We start from the raw sequence: 16,647 nt of genomic DNA on the forward strand, positions 1-16,647 counted from the left end.
ATATCAATGTGAGAGTGAAGCCCGGGTCAGCTGCCTCCTATATGCCTCCAGTGTGCCCCCCTACTGGGAATTGAGTCTGAAACCCAAGCATGTACATTGACCAGAAATTGAACCAGCAAGGGACAACGTCTAACTCAACTGAGCCACACCAGCCAGGGCTAATTAAGCATTTTGATTGTGGTGAAATAATCACATGTGTGCGCATTGAACTTGCCTGTGTCTACCATTCGTATTATTTACACATGTGCAGAGAGCAGGAATCTTGAAAGCTGCCTAAATTATTATTGGTTCTGCAACTAACAAAGTGGCCTTTCTAGGTTGATGTTCAGTGATGGATAAATTGGAAAGCCTATGCTTGAATTGGATTGGTAGGTGGTGTAAAGTGTGTTGTGTAATTTATCATATTCCTGCTTTTACTATACATTAGGTTTAAAATTTGTTGTTAATCCTCGCATCAGGATATTTTGCCATTGATTTTTAGAAAGTGTGAGGAAGGGAAAGGCAAGAGGGGGAAAGAGAGAGGCGGGGGGAGGGAGGAGGAAGTGAGGGAGAGAGAGATGTGCGAGAGACACATCAATTGGTGGCCTACTGCATGCACTCAACCACCGGGACCAGAGATGGAATCTGCAACCCTTCAGTGTGCAGACCAGCGCTTTAACCACTGAGCAACACCATCAGTGGTAGAGCGTCGGTCTGTGGACTGAAAGGTCCCGGGTTCGATTCCGATCAAGGGCATGTACATTGGTTGCGGGCACTTCCCCGGTAGGGGGTGTGCAAGAGGCAGCTGGTCGATGTTTCTCTCTCATTGACGTTTCTAGCTCTCTCTCTCTCTCTCTCTCCCTACCTCCTCTCTGTAAAATATCAATAAAATATATTTTATATATATATATATATATATATATATATATATATTTAAAAATAAATTAATGGTAATTTCTTAACTTTACAGCATTTGGTTTACAAAGGGTTTCATATGAACTCGACTTTTAGATAGTGGGGGAAACCTGAACTTGCTAACTGCAAGAATGGATTGGATTTAAGGAGAGGTGGTGAATGGATGCATATGTCTTCTGAATATATGGTCCTAGTAAAGATACTTTAAATAAAATTTAAGAAATAGAAATTATAAATATGTGTTTTTTTATCCCCAAATTCTTGGGTCTCTAAGAAGTATTCACCAATTTGATTTTATGGGATAAAACAAATTCTGGGAGAAGTAATTCTTACATGGAATTTATTTATTTAATGTATCTATTTTTTTCTGAATAAACACATTCTTGCTTCAGATCAGAGTTTTGGATAGCTACTACAAAACCTAGTTGAAAATCAGTCTTAGCTGATTTTGCTCAGTAGATAGAGCATCTGCCTGCGGACCAAAGTGTCCTGGGTTCATTTCTGGTCAAGGGTACATACCTCGGTTGTTGCCCAGGCCCTGGTCAAGATGCATGCAGGAGGCATTCGATAGACGTGTTTCTCTCTCAATATTTCTCTCTGTCTTTCCCTGTCTCTTACACTCTAAGAAATCAGTGGAAAAATATCCTCGGGTGAGGATTTAAAAACAAAACAAAACCCTAATGTTGGTAATTTCTGAAAATCAGAAATGCCCTTTATATTAAAAGTTTACTGAGCTGCCACATTACCTTGACTAAGTCATCAGAACTCAAAAGTTGAGCCTAACTAGGCTTTTGAAGAATTTTTTTTTTAATTCAAGTTGAATTTGAGTTTCAGTGGAATTTAAATTTGTTTCTGTTTACTCAAGTAAAGCAAATAGTGCAAAAATGGCTGCTAGAATATGTTTACTTTCAAAAGGTGAGAAATATCAGCTGAAAAAGTTACATGTGAAAACTAGTTATACATATGAAAATGCACAGAACAAGATCATTTTTGTGACACTAGTTTGGTTTTATTTGTGTTTTTATATGGACATTACAGCAGAAAAGGTTAGTTGTATGGAGCATTGCTTTGTTTGCAACCTAGAATTTTAGAGCTGCAAGAAATAATGCAGTTCATCTTGTTCAAGACATAGGTCTTACAAATGAGGATCAAAGTTTATAGAAGGGAAATGTACGTTTCCCAGCATGACTGGGCTAGAGCAAGCTGGAGTGCAGATCTCTTAAATGAGAACTTACCATAGGAGGTCTTTTCTGGGGCCCCCTTCCTTCCAGTTTTCAAACATTCACTGCACCAAGATACTTGGAAAGTAGAGTGAGCAGTACACAGCAGGTGGAATGTTACAACTTAGAGAAAGAGCACAGGCAGGCAGTGAGAAAAGCCAGTCTTTTATTGATTGGTTTCTGTTTCTCCAGAGGAGAGGAGAGTGAGCATCAGAATATAAATTTGAGGTTTCCTAAATTCATTCTTGTGGAGATTCCTGACATGTGTTGGTTACAGGCCCTTAAAGAGGCATAGGTGGGAGAGTTCCTTCTTCCTGTTTTTGCCTTTATCTAGTATATATTTTATATTTTTTCACTAATTTTATAATGGGAAATTTCATTTAAAATTAGAGAGGATAATATAACAATTCCTCAAATGCGTACCTGTCATCTATTTGGGAGTTACCAACGTAAGTCCAGTTGTTTGTTATCTAAACTTCTTTCCTACCAGTACATCTTGCCTCACTAGGTTATTTTATTTATTTATTTATTTTTTAATCCTCACCTGAAGATATTTTTTCCATTGATTTCCAGAGAGAGTGGATGGGTAGAGGGAAGGGGGGAGAAGGGTTTGCCACCCACACGCCCCCATGGATTTAGGAAACTTGCAGCCTAGGTATATGCCCTTGACCACGAATTGAATCTGAGACCCTTTGGTCTGCAGGCTGAGGTTCTAACCACTGAGTCAAACCAGCCAGGGCCTCACTAGGTTATTTTAAAGCAAACCCCAGACATTATATCATTTCTTTGTCAGTGTTTCTACTGTGTGTTTTAAACTTCAATCTGTTGGGGAAACGTGAAAGAATCTGTTTACTTAGAAAATAATTATTAAGCTGAAGGAGCTTCTCTTTATTAATGATTCTAGAAGGTTTTGTTCTCTAAATTATTTTCTTAATGTATTGGTGGGGGAATTGGGTGTTGAGTATGGCTGAGGGTAAGGATGGGAAATTGCTGGCTCTTAGGAGGAGGAGATAGATGTAGCTGTTGAGAATTGCTTTATTAGCCGTCTGCCTTAGTGTATAGCTGCTTGAGCAAGTTGCTCTGTTCATAATTCTGACTTGAACCCTGAAAATGAGCCTTTAATTTGTAATTGTTATGAAGCTTTCATAGGAAATAACAGTTTTTGCTTCCCTGGGTCAAAGTGAGCATACCTGAGGCCCTTCTTCTATATGTGATTTTCCCAATACCTGATGTTGCCTCTTTTTGTTTCAGATGGGAATGACTGGTAATACAAGTCCATTTGGACAACCTTTTAATCAAACTGGAGGGCAGCCAATGGGAGCCCCTGGTGTGAACCCCCAGTTATCCAGCAAGCAGAATGTGGTCACCAGTTTGCCTCCCTTCCCTGCAGACATCAAGAATGCTTCAGTCACCAACGTGCCAAACATGGTAAGTTGCCCTTGTCTCTCAGGGCTTTGCTGGGTAGATTTTATTGTGCTGATAGTAAAGATCTGTAACTAAAAGCATATTGTAGGTAATAAGAAAATAACCCATATTTCTTTTTTTAAATAAATCTTTATTGTTCAGATTACTACAGGTGTTCCTCCCCCCCGCCCCCCCATAGTTCTCTTCCACCTAATTCCCCACCCAACCCTATGCCCTTACCCCCTGCCACTGTCTTCATCCATAGGTGTAAGATTTTTGTCCAATCTCTTCCCACACCCCTCAGACCCCTTCCCCCTGAGAATTGTCAATCCACTCCCTTTCTATGTCCCTGATTCTATTATTTCATCAGTCCATTCTGTTCTTCAGATTTTTTTATTCACTTGAATTTTAGATTCACTTGTTGGTAGATATGTATTGTCACTTTTTTGTTCATAGTTTTTACCTTTACATTTTTCTTCTTCCTCTTCTTAAAGAATACCCTTCAGGCATTTCATGTAATCCTGGTTTGGTGGTGATGAACTCCTTTAGCTTTTTCTTGTCTGTGAAGCTCTTTATCCGACCTTCAATTCTGAATGATAGCTTTGCTGGGTAGAGTAATCTTGGTTGTTGGTTCTTGCCGTTCATCACTTTGAATATTTCTTGCCACTTTCTTCTGGCCTGCATAGTTTCTGTTGAGAAATCAGCTGACAGTTGTATGGGTACTCTCTTGTAGGTAACTAACTGTTTTTCTCTTGCTACTTTCAAGATTCTCTCTTTGTCTTTTGCCCTTGGCATTTTAATTATGATATGTCTTGGTGTGTTCCTCTTTGGATTCCTTTTGTTTGGGGTTCTGTGTATTTCCTGAACTTGTAAGTCTATTTCTTTTACCAGGTAGGGAAAGTTCTCTGTCATTATTTCTTCAAATGGGTTTTCAGTATTTTGCTCTTTCTCTTCTTCTGGCACCCTAAAAATTTGAATGTTGGTACGCTTGAAGTTGTCCCAGAGGCTCCTTACACTATTTTCATATTTTTAGGTTCTTTTTTCTTTTTGTTTTTCTGGTTGGGTGTTTTTTGTTTCCTCATATTTCAGATCTTTGGTTTGACTCTTGAGGTATGTTGATCTACAGTTGAGGTTCTGTGTATTCTTTATTTCAGACAGTGTGTGCTTAATTTCTGACTGAATTTTTTTTTTTTTTTTCATTCTCATTAAGGTCCTTGAAGGTCTCTTCAAGTTTCTCAGTGGTTTTTAGAAGATTCTTGAGCGACCTTATAAATGTGGTTTTGAACTCTGTGTCGTCCAGTAGTTTGCTTTTCTCCATTTCTTTCATTCATGACATGTTTCTATGTCTCTGCATTTTGGCTGCTTCTCTGTGTTGATGGAGTGGCTTTGTGTGGTAGGTGACCTATAGGAGCCAGTAGCTCAGCCTCCCCAATCACCTGAGGTGACGCTCTTGGTACACCCCTTTGTGGGCTGAGTGCACAGTCTTGGTGTAGTTAAGCTTTGATTGCTGTTGGTACACTGGGAGGAATTAACCTCAGGCCAATTGGCTGCGAGGACCCGCTGTGTCTATAATGGAAGAATTGCTGTGCTGGAAACATGCTTACGGTGCAGGCCTTGTTTCAGTGGGGCTTTGATGCTCACTGACTCCACCTCCCAAATGTGTCACTTATGGATGTGAGGAGATGAAATCTGGTGTCTCACACTGACCAGTAGGTACACTGGCTTCTGGATCTCCAATGGGGTGCAGGTCAGCTACTGTCTGAGGCCACCCTGCAGGAGCTACAGCAAGAACCACAGTCCTCTCCTCCCTGCTTGGGGCTTGGAGGCTTTCGAGCTGTCTGAACTGGGTTGCAAGTTTGCTAGGTTAAGTTTCGATAGGGAAGGCCATTCATATGCAAAAGCTGCTGCTTGGAGCTTGGGTGGGCTTGTAGGTTGTACGGGGTGGGGTCTCAGGGCATCACCAGGCTAGAGTGTGGCAAACAGCAACAGCTGCCAGCCCACTGTCCCCCGCACTTCCACTTTCAACTAAGTCCCCGTGTCTCGTGCCCAGTGCAGCAAGCAATTATTCCTGTGTTCAGCTCTGCAAGCAAGCCACTATCACTTTCTGACCCAATGGCAGACAGTCCAGCTTCTCCCCGTAGGAGTATGGGTCCTCCGCCTCTCCCCAGAAACTGGATTTCAGAGAAATCGGAAGCTTGTCTCCCTTCAGATTGAGGAAAGCAACGCCCACCACCAGCCATGCCTCCATTACCTCAGCTTTTCAGCGCTTGTGCCCTGAATGCTCTTTTCTCTTTCCTTCTAGTTGTAGAATTTTCACTCAGCCAGCTTTCCTGTGGTTCTGGGTGATAGGCGTTTTGTCTTTTAGTTGTAGTTTTGAAATTGTTGTGCAAGGCAGCAGTTTAAGTGTTTACTTATGGCGCCATCTTGGATCTCCAGCAAAAAATAACCCATATTTCTTATGAATAACACTCTCTCCGGGAGTTTACATTTTCTGTGATGAGCTGGCAATCAGAGGGCTAGGTAGAGGTTATTCAGTCAGTCCTCCCAGGTTCCCTTTGTGGAGACAGAGGGTTCATGACTATGAATCACTGTTCCTTTCTCTTCAATTACCCTCTTGATTCAGTAGTATAGCCAAGAGAATCAAGAAGCAGGCTTTTCTCACAGTTTCTATCTGTTAGTGGTTGAGGCTGTCAGTAGATTTTTATTACAGTCAAAGAACATTCATCTTCCAAGAACTGTATCGTGTCTATGAGACATGGATGTTGTGACTGACTTGTTAGATGGGTTTGAGTGCCTTCAGTCTTTCTGAGATTTCACCTATAAAATAGGGATTATCCTTGTAACCTCTCGGCCTAACTATCCAAGATATTTTGGGAAAATAGCTCCCTTTGCACTGCAGAATAGACTCTCTTTTTATTCCAAACAAAAAGGGAAGGTGTATATGTTTTTGTCAGACCTCACTGTGCACTCACAGCTGCTAAATGAGGCTGGAAACAGCCATGTCTTCATCTTTTTTTAATTATTTTTTTCTTTATTAAGGTATTATATGAGTACATATCTTACTATTGCCCCCCTCCCCAGCCCTACTCCCATATATGCCCTCACCCCCCAATGTTTTGCATCCATTGTTATTCTTACATGCATGCATATAAGTCCTTCAGTTGATCTCTTATCTCCCCCATCTCTTCCTAACCTTCCCACTGTAATTTGACTGTTTGATGCTTTCCTACTTCTGTATCTATCTTTTTGTTCATCAGTTTATAATGTTTTTTATTATCTACAAATGAGTGAGATCATGTGGTATTTTTCTTTCATTGACTGGCTTATTTCATTTAGCATAATGTTCTCCAATTCCATCCAGGTTGCTGCAAATGCTAAGAATTCCTTCTTTTTATGGCAGTATAATATTCCATTCTGTAGATGTACCATAGTTTTCTGATCCAGTCATCTGCTGACGGGCACCTAGGATAGAAACAACCAAGTCTTTCATTCCCTGGGCTTGTGGCTGGGAACCTGCCCTTCAAGGATTGTCGTTTCAGCCATACACATCCAGAACCTAAAACAAAGCCTCCTGCTCCCCTAGTTTGCCCTTCAGAGCTCTGGAGGCAGCATTCTACATCTGGCACCCACATTCTCCCTAATCTCACCTGCCTTTTCTTTTCCATTCCTCATTAGGAGGGTGGTAACATGGACTCCAGTTCTAGCAGTCATCACCAGAGTTTGCTCAATGACCTGGAGCACATTTTGGTTTCAGAGTAAGAGCATTTGCCGAAACCAGTTTGGCTCAGTGGATAGAGCATCGGCCTTCAGACTGAAAGGTCCCAGGTTCGATTCCGGTCAGGGGCATGTACCTTGGTTGCGGGCACATCCTCAGTGGGGGTTGTGCAAGAGGCAGCTGATCGATGATTCTCATCGATGTTTCTAACTCTCTATCCCTCTCTCTTTCTCTCTGTAAAAAATCAATTATATATATATACACATTTTTTTTTTTTTTTTTTTATTTTTTTTTTTTTAAAGAGCATTTGCTTTTCCACAGCCATTCTGTATTTTTAGTCCCATAAACTCTGACTTAATACTTTCCTCCTTTTTTCTTTTCAAATCTTCTCTAGCCTCACTTCCTCATCCTCTCTTCTTTACCTACAACTTGGTGGTGGAATCCTTTCACTCCACATCCCCCTGCCTTCCTGTGCTGATCCAGGGGACTAAATTTCTGAAAGTGGTACATTTATCAGGGTCAAATTCAGACTTGACTAGAAAGAGGCATCTGGTTCCTTTCACTGTGCCAGGGCTAGTGGGGCAGCCCTTTGGTCTTGAGCAGGGCTTCTCTCTCCCTCTGCACTGTTGACAATTGGGGCTGGATCATTCTCGTTGGTGGGGGTTGTCCTGTGTATTGTGGAATGTTCAGCAACATCCCTGGCCTACACCCACTAGGTTTCTCACAGCACTCTTCTCCTCTCCCTTTTCTTCCTCCCATAGTGGCCCCTGGTGACAGCCCCTGCTCTAGAGTAGGGGTGTCGAACTCAATCAGAGAAGGGGCCAAAATATAAAATCCAGGCTAAATTGCAGGCCGAATGGTTTACTGAACAGTCATAAACTGTCATTGAGATGGAAACGCAGCGGAATGCAGTGATGACAGCCTGGTGCGGGCCACATTGCAAGGCCTGGCGGGACGGATTTGGCCCGCGGGCCTTGTGTTTGACACATGTGCTCTAGAGTATGGTTAGGGGAAGCAGTAGCAACAGTACCTCATCTTTTTGTCTGTTTTTGTGGCATCTAATAGAAATAAAACCAGTTTTTTTCTCTCATCTCTATCTTTATCTCTACCTCTCCCTTTCTCTACCCATTCCAACTGCCATCTGCACTGCTTTTCCAGCTGCCACTTTCCCACCAGGAGGGTCGACTGAGTGAGCTGCTCAGACCTTTACCAAGGGAGTGGTGCTTTACCTGTGAGTGTGCCTGTGAGGCAGAGTAACGCAGGGCAGAGAAGTGGACAGTCAGTGCACACAGTTCACCTGGCATCTCTGCCACCTTGTCCTGTGTTTTATCTTATTCTTGGAATAGTCTCTTTGAAAGACATCATTACATCTCCCATTTTACAGATGAGGAAGTTGAGGGTCTGAAGAGTTTTAGTTTGTTCCATGCTTGGTAGCTTCCTGTCTGCAAAGCCTGGAGCTCTTTTTAATTATGTCTGGTGTCATGTTTTAGCATCTCTGAGTCCAGGGAGTGCTTTACTAGCCTTTGTTTCCATCATTTGTTTACAGTTCCTCAAACATGTTCTTCCTTGAATTTTCTAAATTGTGCCTGACCCTTTGGGATCATAGATTTTGGCACTGTGAGGGAAAGCAGTTAACAAAAATCTAAGTCTCATTAATGGAAAATACGAGGCCTTGAGTTTATTTGCGTGTTTTGTCATGCTATTGGGAGTAATCTTTTGAAGCCCAACTGGATTCAATGTACCAAACAGGGTCAGGATTCAGATGCCCTGTTAGAGCTCTTCACGGAATGATTTAAATCCACTTGGTCATTGCCTTTCTCTTCTCATTTCTAGATGATTTCAACATCTTTGAGCCGAGTTAAGAAAGTGGGGATGTGGCCATTCCTTTAATTTGCCACATGTATTGAATGCCATCTCTGGGACTAGGTGCACCTGGAATGCAGATGTGTGTGACATAGAGTTTACCTTCTTTCATGAAATTGAGGGGAGGTGGTGATGGAGAAAAAATAATTACAAAACACAAACTGTCCCAACAGGTCTGAGTAGTATGTAGTGGCTGAAGTTGACATAGGAACCTCCTTAGATGGAGCCATTGGAGCAGCTGCACCACAGAGGGAGATTTGAGGGCAAGATCAGGAGAGCAGAAGCCATGAAAATCCAGGGCACTTGGTTGGAGAGCATTAGCTTGTGTAGGAACTTGCAGGTATCCAGTGGGAAAGGTGGCTCTCAAGTGAAGGGAGAACATTGGGAGTATATGTTGGGGATCAAATTGGAGCCAGTTCAGGGAGGGCAGTAGGGTGACAATGACTACTGCAGTGTTCTGGGTGAGAGGAAATGGTAGTTTGGAGGTGATTGATCACAGTAGGGACAGGAGACTAGATGACAGTTGCCACTAGATTATGTGGAGTCATCATGTGAGGCGACTTGTTGGGTGGTGGAACCATTTACAGAGCTGGGGAGAAACAGACTTGGAGAGGGATGACAAAGAGGTGGGCATCAGTAATTCCATTTTAGATGCGTTCCTTTTGAGATACTTGTGAGATGTCCAGGTGGGGATGTTGGGCACATGGTGGACATACAAGTAAGGTATCCTCTGTCCATGTGAGAACTGTGGGAACCATATTGCAGCAGGGGCTGTGAATTGAACAAGATCATGCAGGGGGAAAGAACCAGAGAGAGAGAGGTCAAGAAGGAACCACAAAGGGGACAGCAAGGGAATGATGTCCTGCAGCCAAAAGAGGAGATGTTTGAACAGAAGGAATTGGTGCAGTGGAGGTGATTAAGATGAGGGCAGAAGAGCATCACTGGAATGTGCAGGTGAATCTGTGGGTGAATCATTGTCTACTGAGAGTTAAAAGGAGACCTGCACATCAGGGTGCTCTGTTGTCGTCATCTGGGTTAGGCTGGCTGCAGGAGCTCTGAAAAGTTCCGGGCTCCTGTTGCATACGGGGTCATTGTTGAGGGCAGTACAATGTTCAGAAGCAAGTAGCGCATAGTCCCAAATTTTCTGATGTATCTCATTGCACCACTGTCTTTGACCATTTTGTTTGTAATTTCTTACCTTTCTACAGATTTGAAACACTCTTAGAGCAGGGATTTTCAACCTTTTTCATCACATGACACACATAAACTAATTACTACAGTTCTACAGCACACCAAAGAATATATCCTGTTTTTTATTGATCTGAAAAAAATACAGATATACAATTATTTTGAGAAGTCAGTGCCCCTGACTAGTCAGTTAATTGCATGTTTAAAAAATTCTTGCAGGGCACCCATTGAAAATCGCTGTCTTAAAGGAAGAGTCATGAACCTGTTTTTGTGGTCACTATTTGCAAAACTTAAGTTTCTTTCTTTATCAGTTTTCCAGTGTACATCGCCTAATTCCCTATAAAGCAGTTCAGGATAAATTGCCAAATAGATGAGCTTGTTCTCTCTCTGACACTGGAATATGCAGATTTGTGTATTATTTATTTAGTTTATTTTTCCATTGACTTTTAAGCAGAGTGAAAGAGAGAGGGAATGACAGAGAGAAACATTGATGTGAGAGAAACATTGATTAGTTGCCTCCTGCACGAGCCCTGACTAAAGCCCGGGCCAGGAAGGAGCCTGTAACCAAGGTACATGCCCTTGATTGGAATCGAACCTGAGACCCTTTTTGGGACCCTTTGGTCCGCAGGCCAACACTATTCATTGAGCTATACTGGCTAGGGCTGGAATCTGTAGTTTTAAATAAGCTCCTCCAGTAACTTTGATGTGGAACAATGATTTTCAACTAGAATGCCCTAAGAATTTTAAAAACATGCAATACCCAACACAAACAATACCCATATGGTGTGAATAAATCAAAATTACACCTATATTTTTTGTCAGGTGGACAAGAAATATTTTTTTGGTGTGCTGCAGAATTTTAGTAATTAGCTTATGTGTGCCATGAGATAAAAAAGGTTAAAAATTGCTAATGTCGCCCTAACCCGTTTGGCTTAGTGGATAGAATGTCAGCCTGTGGACTCAAGGGTCCCAGGTTTGATTTCAGTCAAGGGCATGTACCTTGGTTGTGGACACATCCCCAATTTTTTTTGGGGGGGGGGGAGGGGTTGTGCAGGAGGCAGCTGATTGACGTTTCTCATCCATGTTTCTAACTCTACCCCTCTCCCTTCCTCTCTGTAAATAATCAATAAAATGTTTTTAAAAGAAAATTGCTAATGTAGAATGTTTTCAGAGCCACTGTTTAATGCAGTATGAGTGACCTGATGCCTAGCTGTCCCTCTGCTTACTTTGTTGATCTTGGTGTTCACTGTAGTACTTAAGAAGGTTTTCCTATCTTGTCTCCCTCCCCCCTCCCCTTGTTTGTCCTAGTCTCTCATAATTTTCTAACTCCTTTCTCTCTTCACTGAGGAATCAAGGCATGAACTGACTGAACAGGTTAAGCCTTACACTGAGTGGCCAGATTATTATGATCTCTGAACGCATAATAATCTGGCCACTCAGTGTATGTGTGTGTGGGGCCCGGTGCATGAGTTTGTGCATGGGTGGGTCAGTCCAAAGGAGGGGCCAACGGCAGTTGGCAGGCTGGCCTTCTCCCCTCGTCCCCCATGCAACTCCCAGTCAAGAGGACAATTTGCATATTAGCCTTTTATTGTTTAGGATGGTATACAAGAAGAATATTCCTTAAAAGTTTTTAGTAAATTGGGAATTCTTCTGAACTGATAATTTGGTCAATGGACCTGGTGCCTTTTAAGACCCCTTAATTCAGTTGAGATCTGCTGGTCTGATTGGCCACTGGGATTAATGCAGTACCTTCTACCTTATAGGGTTTCTTTGTGCAGTAGCAAGTAACCACTCACCCCTCCTTGGCAGGTCACATCTCCAGTTCAGAAGGAAGGATTTGGGGGCATGGTGTAGAGAGTTGGTGGAGGGGGGATGTCTGTCCATTTATCAGTCCCCCTGCCTTTGCCCTTTATCACACCCATTGAGTTTTCTTTCTTAGCCATTTGTTTTCCACTGTAAGATCACAGTGTTCTGATTTGGAAGATTGTTTAGAAATCATTTTGTTCCAACTTAAGATAATTTTAAGTTATTTTCCAGTTGAGTTTAAATCTTAAATTGTAAGGTAATCTTAAAAATCAATAAATACCAAGCAAAAAAGAAGAAATCACAAGAAACATTATACCACTCATCTATCTAAAATAGCTGTTTCTTACCAGTTGATCTTTATCATCTCAAAGGTGATTATCACTTCTTCCCAGTTAGATAGCTGTGTATATTTAATGAGTATTTTCTTTATTTTAAGACTGCAAATTTTTTCATACCCAGCTGATATAGGGGCCCTTCTGGGGGAATCAAGACAAGCAAATACTGCAGAGCAATCCCTGTCCCAGCAGGTGTTCACTTGGGTATCATTTTCTACTTTAACTGGAATTTGAGGGAGAAGTGAGGTTTCCAGGTGGGCCAGAGAAAGGATGTCAAGAGATGTTTGTCTGTACCCCATTAGTGACGTGGAATTTGGGGCCATGTTGTCCTGAAGGGTCATCTATAGGGATCCCAGCCCTATTTGGATCTGAGGCAATGGTTCCTCTTAAGTGGCAAGAGGAAACTCTTTCTTCCCCCATTCTGTCTTGGTTAAGTTCTGCTTACTTTTGCACTGGATTCCTTTGCAGACAGTATAACTTAATCTTATATACTTAATGGAAAATAACTTATTTTTCTAAGAAGAATGCCAGGATAAATTATTATACAGTATGTACTCCTATGCACATCTGTTATTATGTTCTTAGGATGGGATACAGGCCATATAGAAAAATGGGGATGGTGTTAATTATACAAACCTGTGTAACAATAGCAATTCTAATAAAAGTACACGTAAGAGCCTAGCTGGTATGATTCAGTGGTTGAGCATCCACCCATGAACCGGTAGGTCAAAGTTCAAGTCTCTGTCAGGGCACATGCCTGGGATTGTGGTCTTGATCCCCAGCAGATCAATGATTCTCATCACTGATGTTTCTATCTCTCTCCCTCTCCTTTTCTCTCTGAAATTAATAAAAACATATTTTTTAAAAGCACATGTTAGATTCCTTTTAAAAAGTATGGAAGACCACAGAAACATAAAATATTTGTCTTTCAAGATCATTTGATGGACGTGGAGCAAATGATGGTTGAGCTGTGGTGACAAATGATACATGCAAAGAGTAGTGACCAAATCTAGTGAAGATGGGATTGGGTGAGCGGGCTGTACCCCCACAGCCACTGGGTCAGTGTGCTTTGTGTTCACCTGATGTTACTCATGGTTCAAAATGCTAGCATTGGAGGGGGAGTCACGGTTGAATCAATGTGACTTTCTTGCCATGTTAGCCTTCTCTTTCCCTATTAGGAATTACATGTGAGCTTATTGGAGTGCTAGAAATGCATATTGCATATACTTTAAGGCTTTGGATGGATATTGCCTTCCAACAAAAGCCACGAACCAGATCACTAGCATTACAAGATGCTCCTGAGGTTGGGCTTTGATAGCAAAAGGTGGTGGTGTCTCATTACTTTGACTTATAATTTTTTAAATTACTGGTAAAATTTAAAGTACTTATATTTAGAGATATACATATTTCTTTTTTGAGTTGTTTAGTTTCTGTTAGAGTCTCTTAGAACACTTTAATAAACCAAGGTGATCCAGGCCTCTGTCAAGGTGGGTAGCAGAGAGGATAAGGGTGGGGGCTTTACTACCAGACTGCCTGCTGCACTGAGCATACCACCCGGACAAGGTGCACACCTCTGGGCCTCAGTTGTTTCTCCTATAAGGCAGTGCTAGCCTTGAGTTAGTTTCTCCCTTGGAGATTGGATTAAATGAGCACTGAGCACAGAGTTTGGCACTAAGTACTTGAGAAATAAAGACTGGCCAAGAGAACCAAGAAAAATAATACCTATGTTATTAACTTGCTTTGTCTTGTGTGTTCATTCTTTTTTCCTAGTATTTTTGTTTTTGTTTTGTTGTTGATAGCCTTTATGCTTTGGTCCTGGAAGAAAGTATAAGTTTTCCTGTAGTCTGTCCTTGCACTTCCCTTTATGGTGTGGCCCAACACTGCATCAGAACCACCTGTGGGCCGTTTTCTTTAAATGTTTTGTCTTATCCTCACCGTAAAAGTACATTTTGGAAAATCTGGGGAAAATATTATAAAGCTAAAATTAGTAATGCATCCTCTATGGAACTTGAACAAGTAGAACTGCTTCTGGCTCCACCGTAGATTTTCCAATTACAGTTTCTGGGAAGGAAGTATGGGAAATTTGTATTTGAAGATGTTTTTACTGGGAATTGGTTAGGAACCACTGTTTTATATTTTTTTGATGAAAGTCTTTAACACCTTTGCATTACAAAATATTACTCTTAATTACCTTCTAGTATCTTTACAATTTTATTTTTTATCTTTAATTCTTTAACATTTTCTACTGATTTTTTGGAATTCTTTTTCCCCCAAAACAGAATTTTTTAAGAATAGTACCGGTGGTTGCTTATTGTAAAACATTCAAACAATACATGATCCTGTCCCAAGATAACCTTTAGATAATAGTTTTCTAAGAACAGATACAAACATATAAAGTTAATAAAGAAAAAACTAACTATTCTGTAACCTTTTTTAGCTCAATATGTTAGAGACAGCTTTTCATGAAAGTATAATGGTCTAATATATTATTGTTGTTATTATAATCATTTTATTATATCTCACAATTTTTTGTAAGTCAGGAATTTGGGCGGGCCTCAGCTGGGCCATTCTTTTGCTCCACATGGCTGTGACTGGGATCTCTTGAGGTCCCGCTTATTTTTCATGACTGCATGTTATTTCATTAGCTCTATTGCCGTAATTTGTTTAATTAGTCTACCTTTAAACGGCATTTAGAAGTTTTCCAATTCTTGGTGATTTAATCAAGGCATGATGCCTGTCTTTGCACATACATTTTAGTGCACTAGTTTATAGTTGCTTCCCTAATAATCATAAGAAGTGGAACTACTAAATTAAAGAAATGCACATTTTTCTTTTTTATATATGTTGCTCTCCACTAAATTGCATTATCACCATTATCATCAATACCAATTATTGTATTTTTCTCTTGATCATATTGATAGGTAAAAAATGCCTTTTTTTTTTTAGTTTCAATTCTTTAATGATTAAAAATTGGATAGAACTTTTTTAAGCAGCATTTTTAAAAAATTATATTTTATTGATTTTTTACAGAGAGGAAGGGAGAGAGACAGAGAGCTGGAAACGTCAATGAGAGAGAATCATTGACCAGCTGCCTCTTGCACACCCCCTACTGGGGATGTGCCCGCAACCAACGTACATGCCCCTGACCGGAATCGAACCTGGGACCCTTCAGTCCGCATACCGACACTCTACCGCTGAGCCAAACCGGTTTTGGCTAAGCAACTTTTTTTTTATTTTATATATTTATATACAACCAGAGGCCCGATGCACAAAATTCATGCAAGGGGTTCAGCCCTCACAGCCCTGGCTTCGTCTGGGAGGTTGTCCTGCTGTTTGGTCTAATTAGCATATTACACCTTTATTATTATAGATTTACATTCCCCCCTTTACAGTATACAGTTTAATGGTATTTGGCAATCATCTTCATAGTCAGTTTTAGAAAAGTTTCATCCCCAAAAAGAAACCCTTGTAGTATTAACCTGTTAACCAGGGAGTTCCCTTTTTAATTACGCAACGTACAATGGGCGCATGCTCTTTCACTAGGATGTGTCAGTACGTCACACCCAGCGGACGTAATTTTATATTATTATTTTATTTATTTATACTCAATTAAAATAAATGAAATATTTTTTTTTGTTTATTTATATATAAAGCACAAAGGAAAATACAAAATTACAAACAAATAGAAAAGAGTACCAACAAAAAAATGGAAACATCGAATTAAAAAATTATAAATTTTACAAACAGTTATAAAGATTACAACTGAAGCCGGTTTGAGCATCAGTCTGCCGACTGAAAGGTCCCAGGTTCGATTCCGGCCAAGGGCATGTACATTGGTTGCGGCCACATCCCCGGTAGGAGGTGTGCAAGAGGCAGCTGGTCGATGTTTCTCTCTTATCGATGTTTCTAGCTCTCTCTATCTCTCTCCCTTCCTCTCTGTAAGAAAATCAATAAAATATATTGAGGAAAAAAAAAAGATTACAAAAAATATATACCTCTCATGGCGCAATATATATTTCAAGGATGTATTCATATGTCCTACCCGTTCCCAGTAGTGTTTATGTTGGACATATTTATAGGTCCCGCTCGGTTAACAGGTTAACAGTTACTCCCCATTTCCCCTGATCCCTCAGCTGGAGGCAGCCACTAATCTATTTCCTGCCCCTGTGCGTTTATCTTCTCTGATCATTTTATAGAAATGGGATTACACAATTTGTGCTCT

At 40.8% G+C, this 16,647-nt stretch overlaps 1 protein-coding gene across 8 annotated transcripts in view; it reads left to right on the plus strand.

Moving 5' to 3' along the window:
- The window catches only part of LOC118703341 (CREB binding protein), a 157,496-nt gene that overhangs the window by 69,093 nt on the left and 71,756 nt on the right, over positions 1 to 16,647 (plus strand). For 7 of the 8 annotated variants that reach the window (XM_036410218.2, XM_036410219.2, XM_036410213.2 and 4 more), the window contains one exon: positions 3,366 to 3,542. The exons of the other annotated variant lie outside the window; for it this stretch is intronic. In XM_036410218.2, the coding sequence (XP_036266111.1) occupies positions 3,366 to 3,542 (177 nt within the window). The remainder of the gene's footprint in view (positions 1 to 3,365; positions 3,543 to 16,647) is intronic. 8 annotated transcript variants of the gene reach the window in all.

This window comes from Pipistrellus kuhlii, unplaced genomic scaffold (assembly GCF_014108245.1).
Source record: "Pipistrellus kuhlii isolate mPipKuh1 unplaced genomic scaffold, mPipKuh1.p scaffold_m20_p_4, whole genome shotgun sequence".
NCBI lineage: Eukaryota > Metazoa > Chordata > Mammalia > Chiroptera > Vespertilionidae > Pipistrellus > Pipistrellus kuhlii.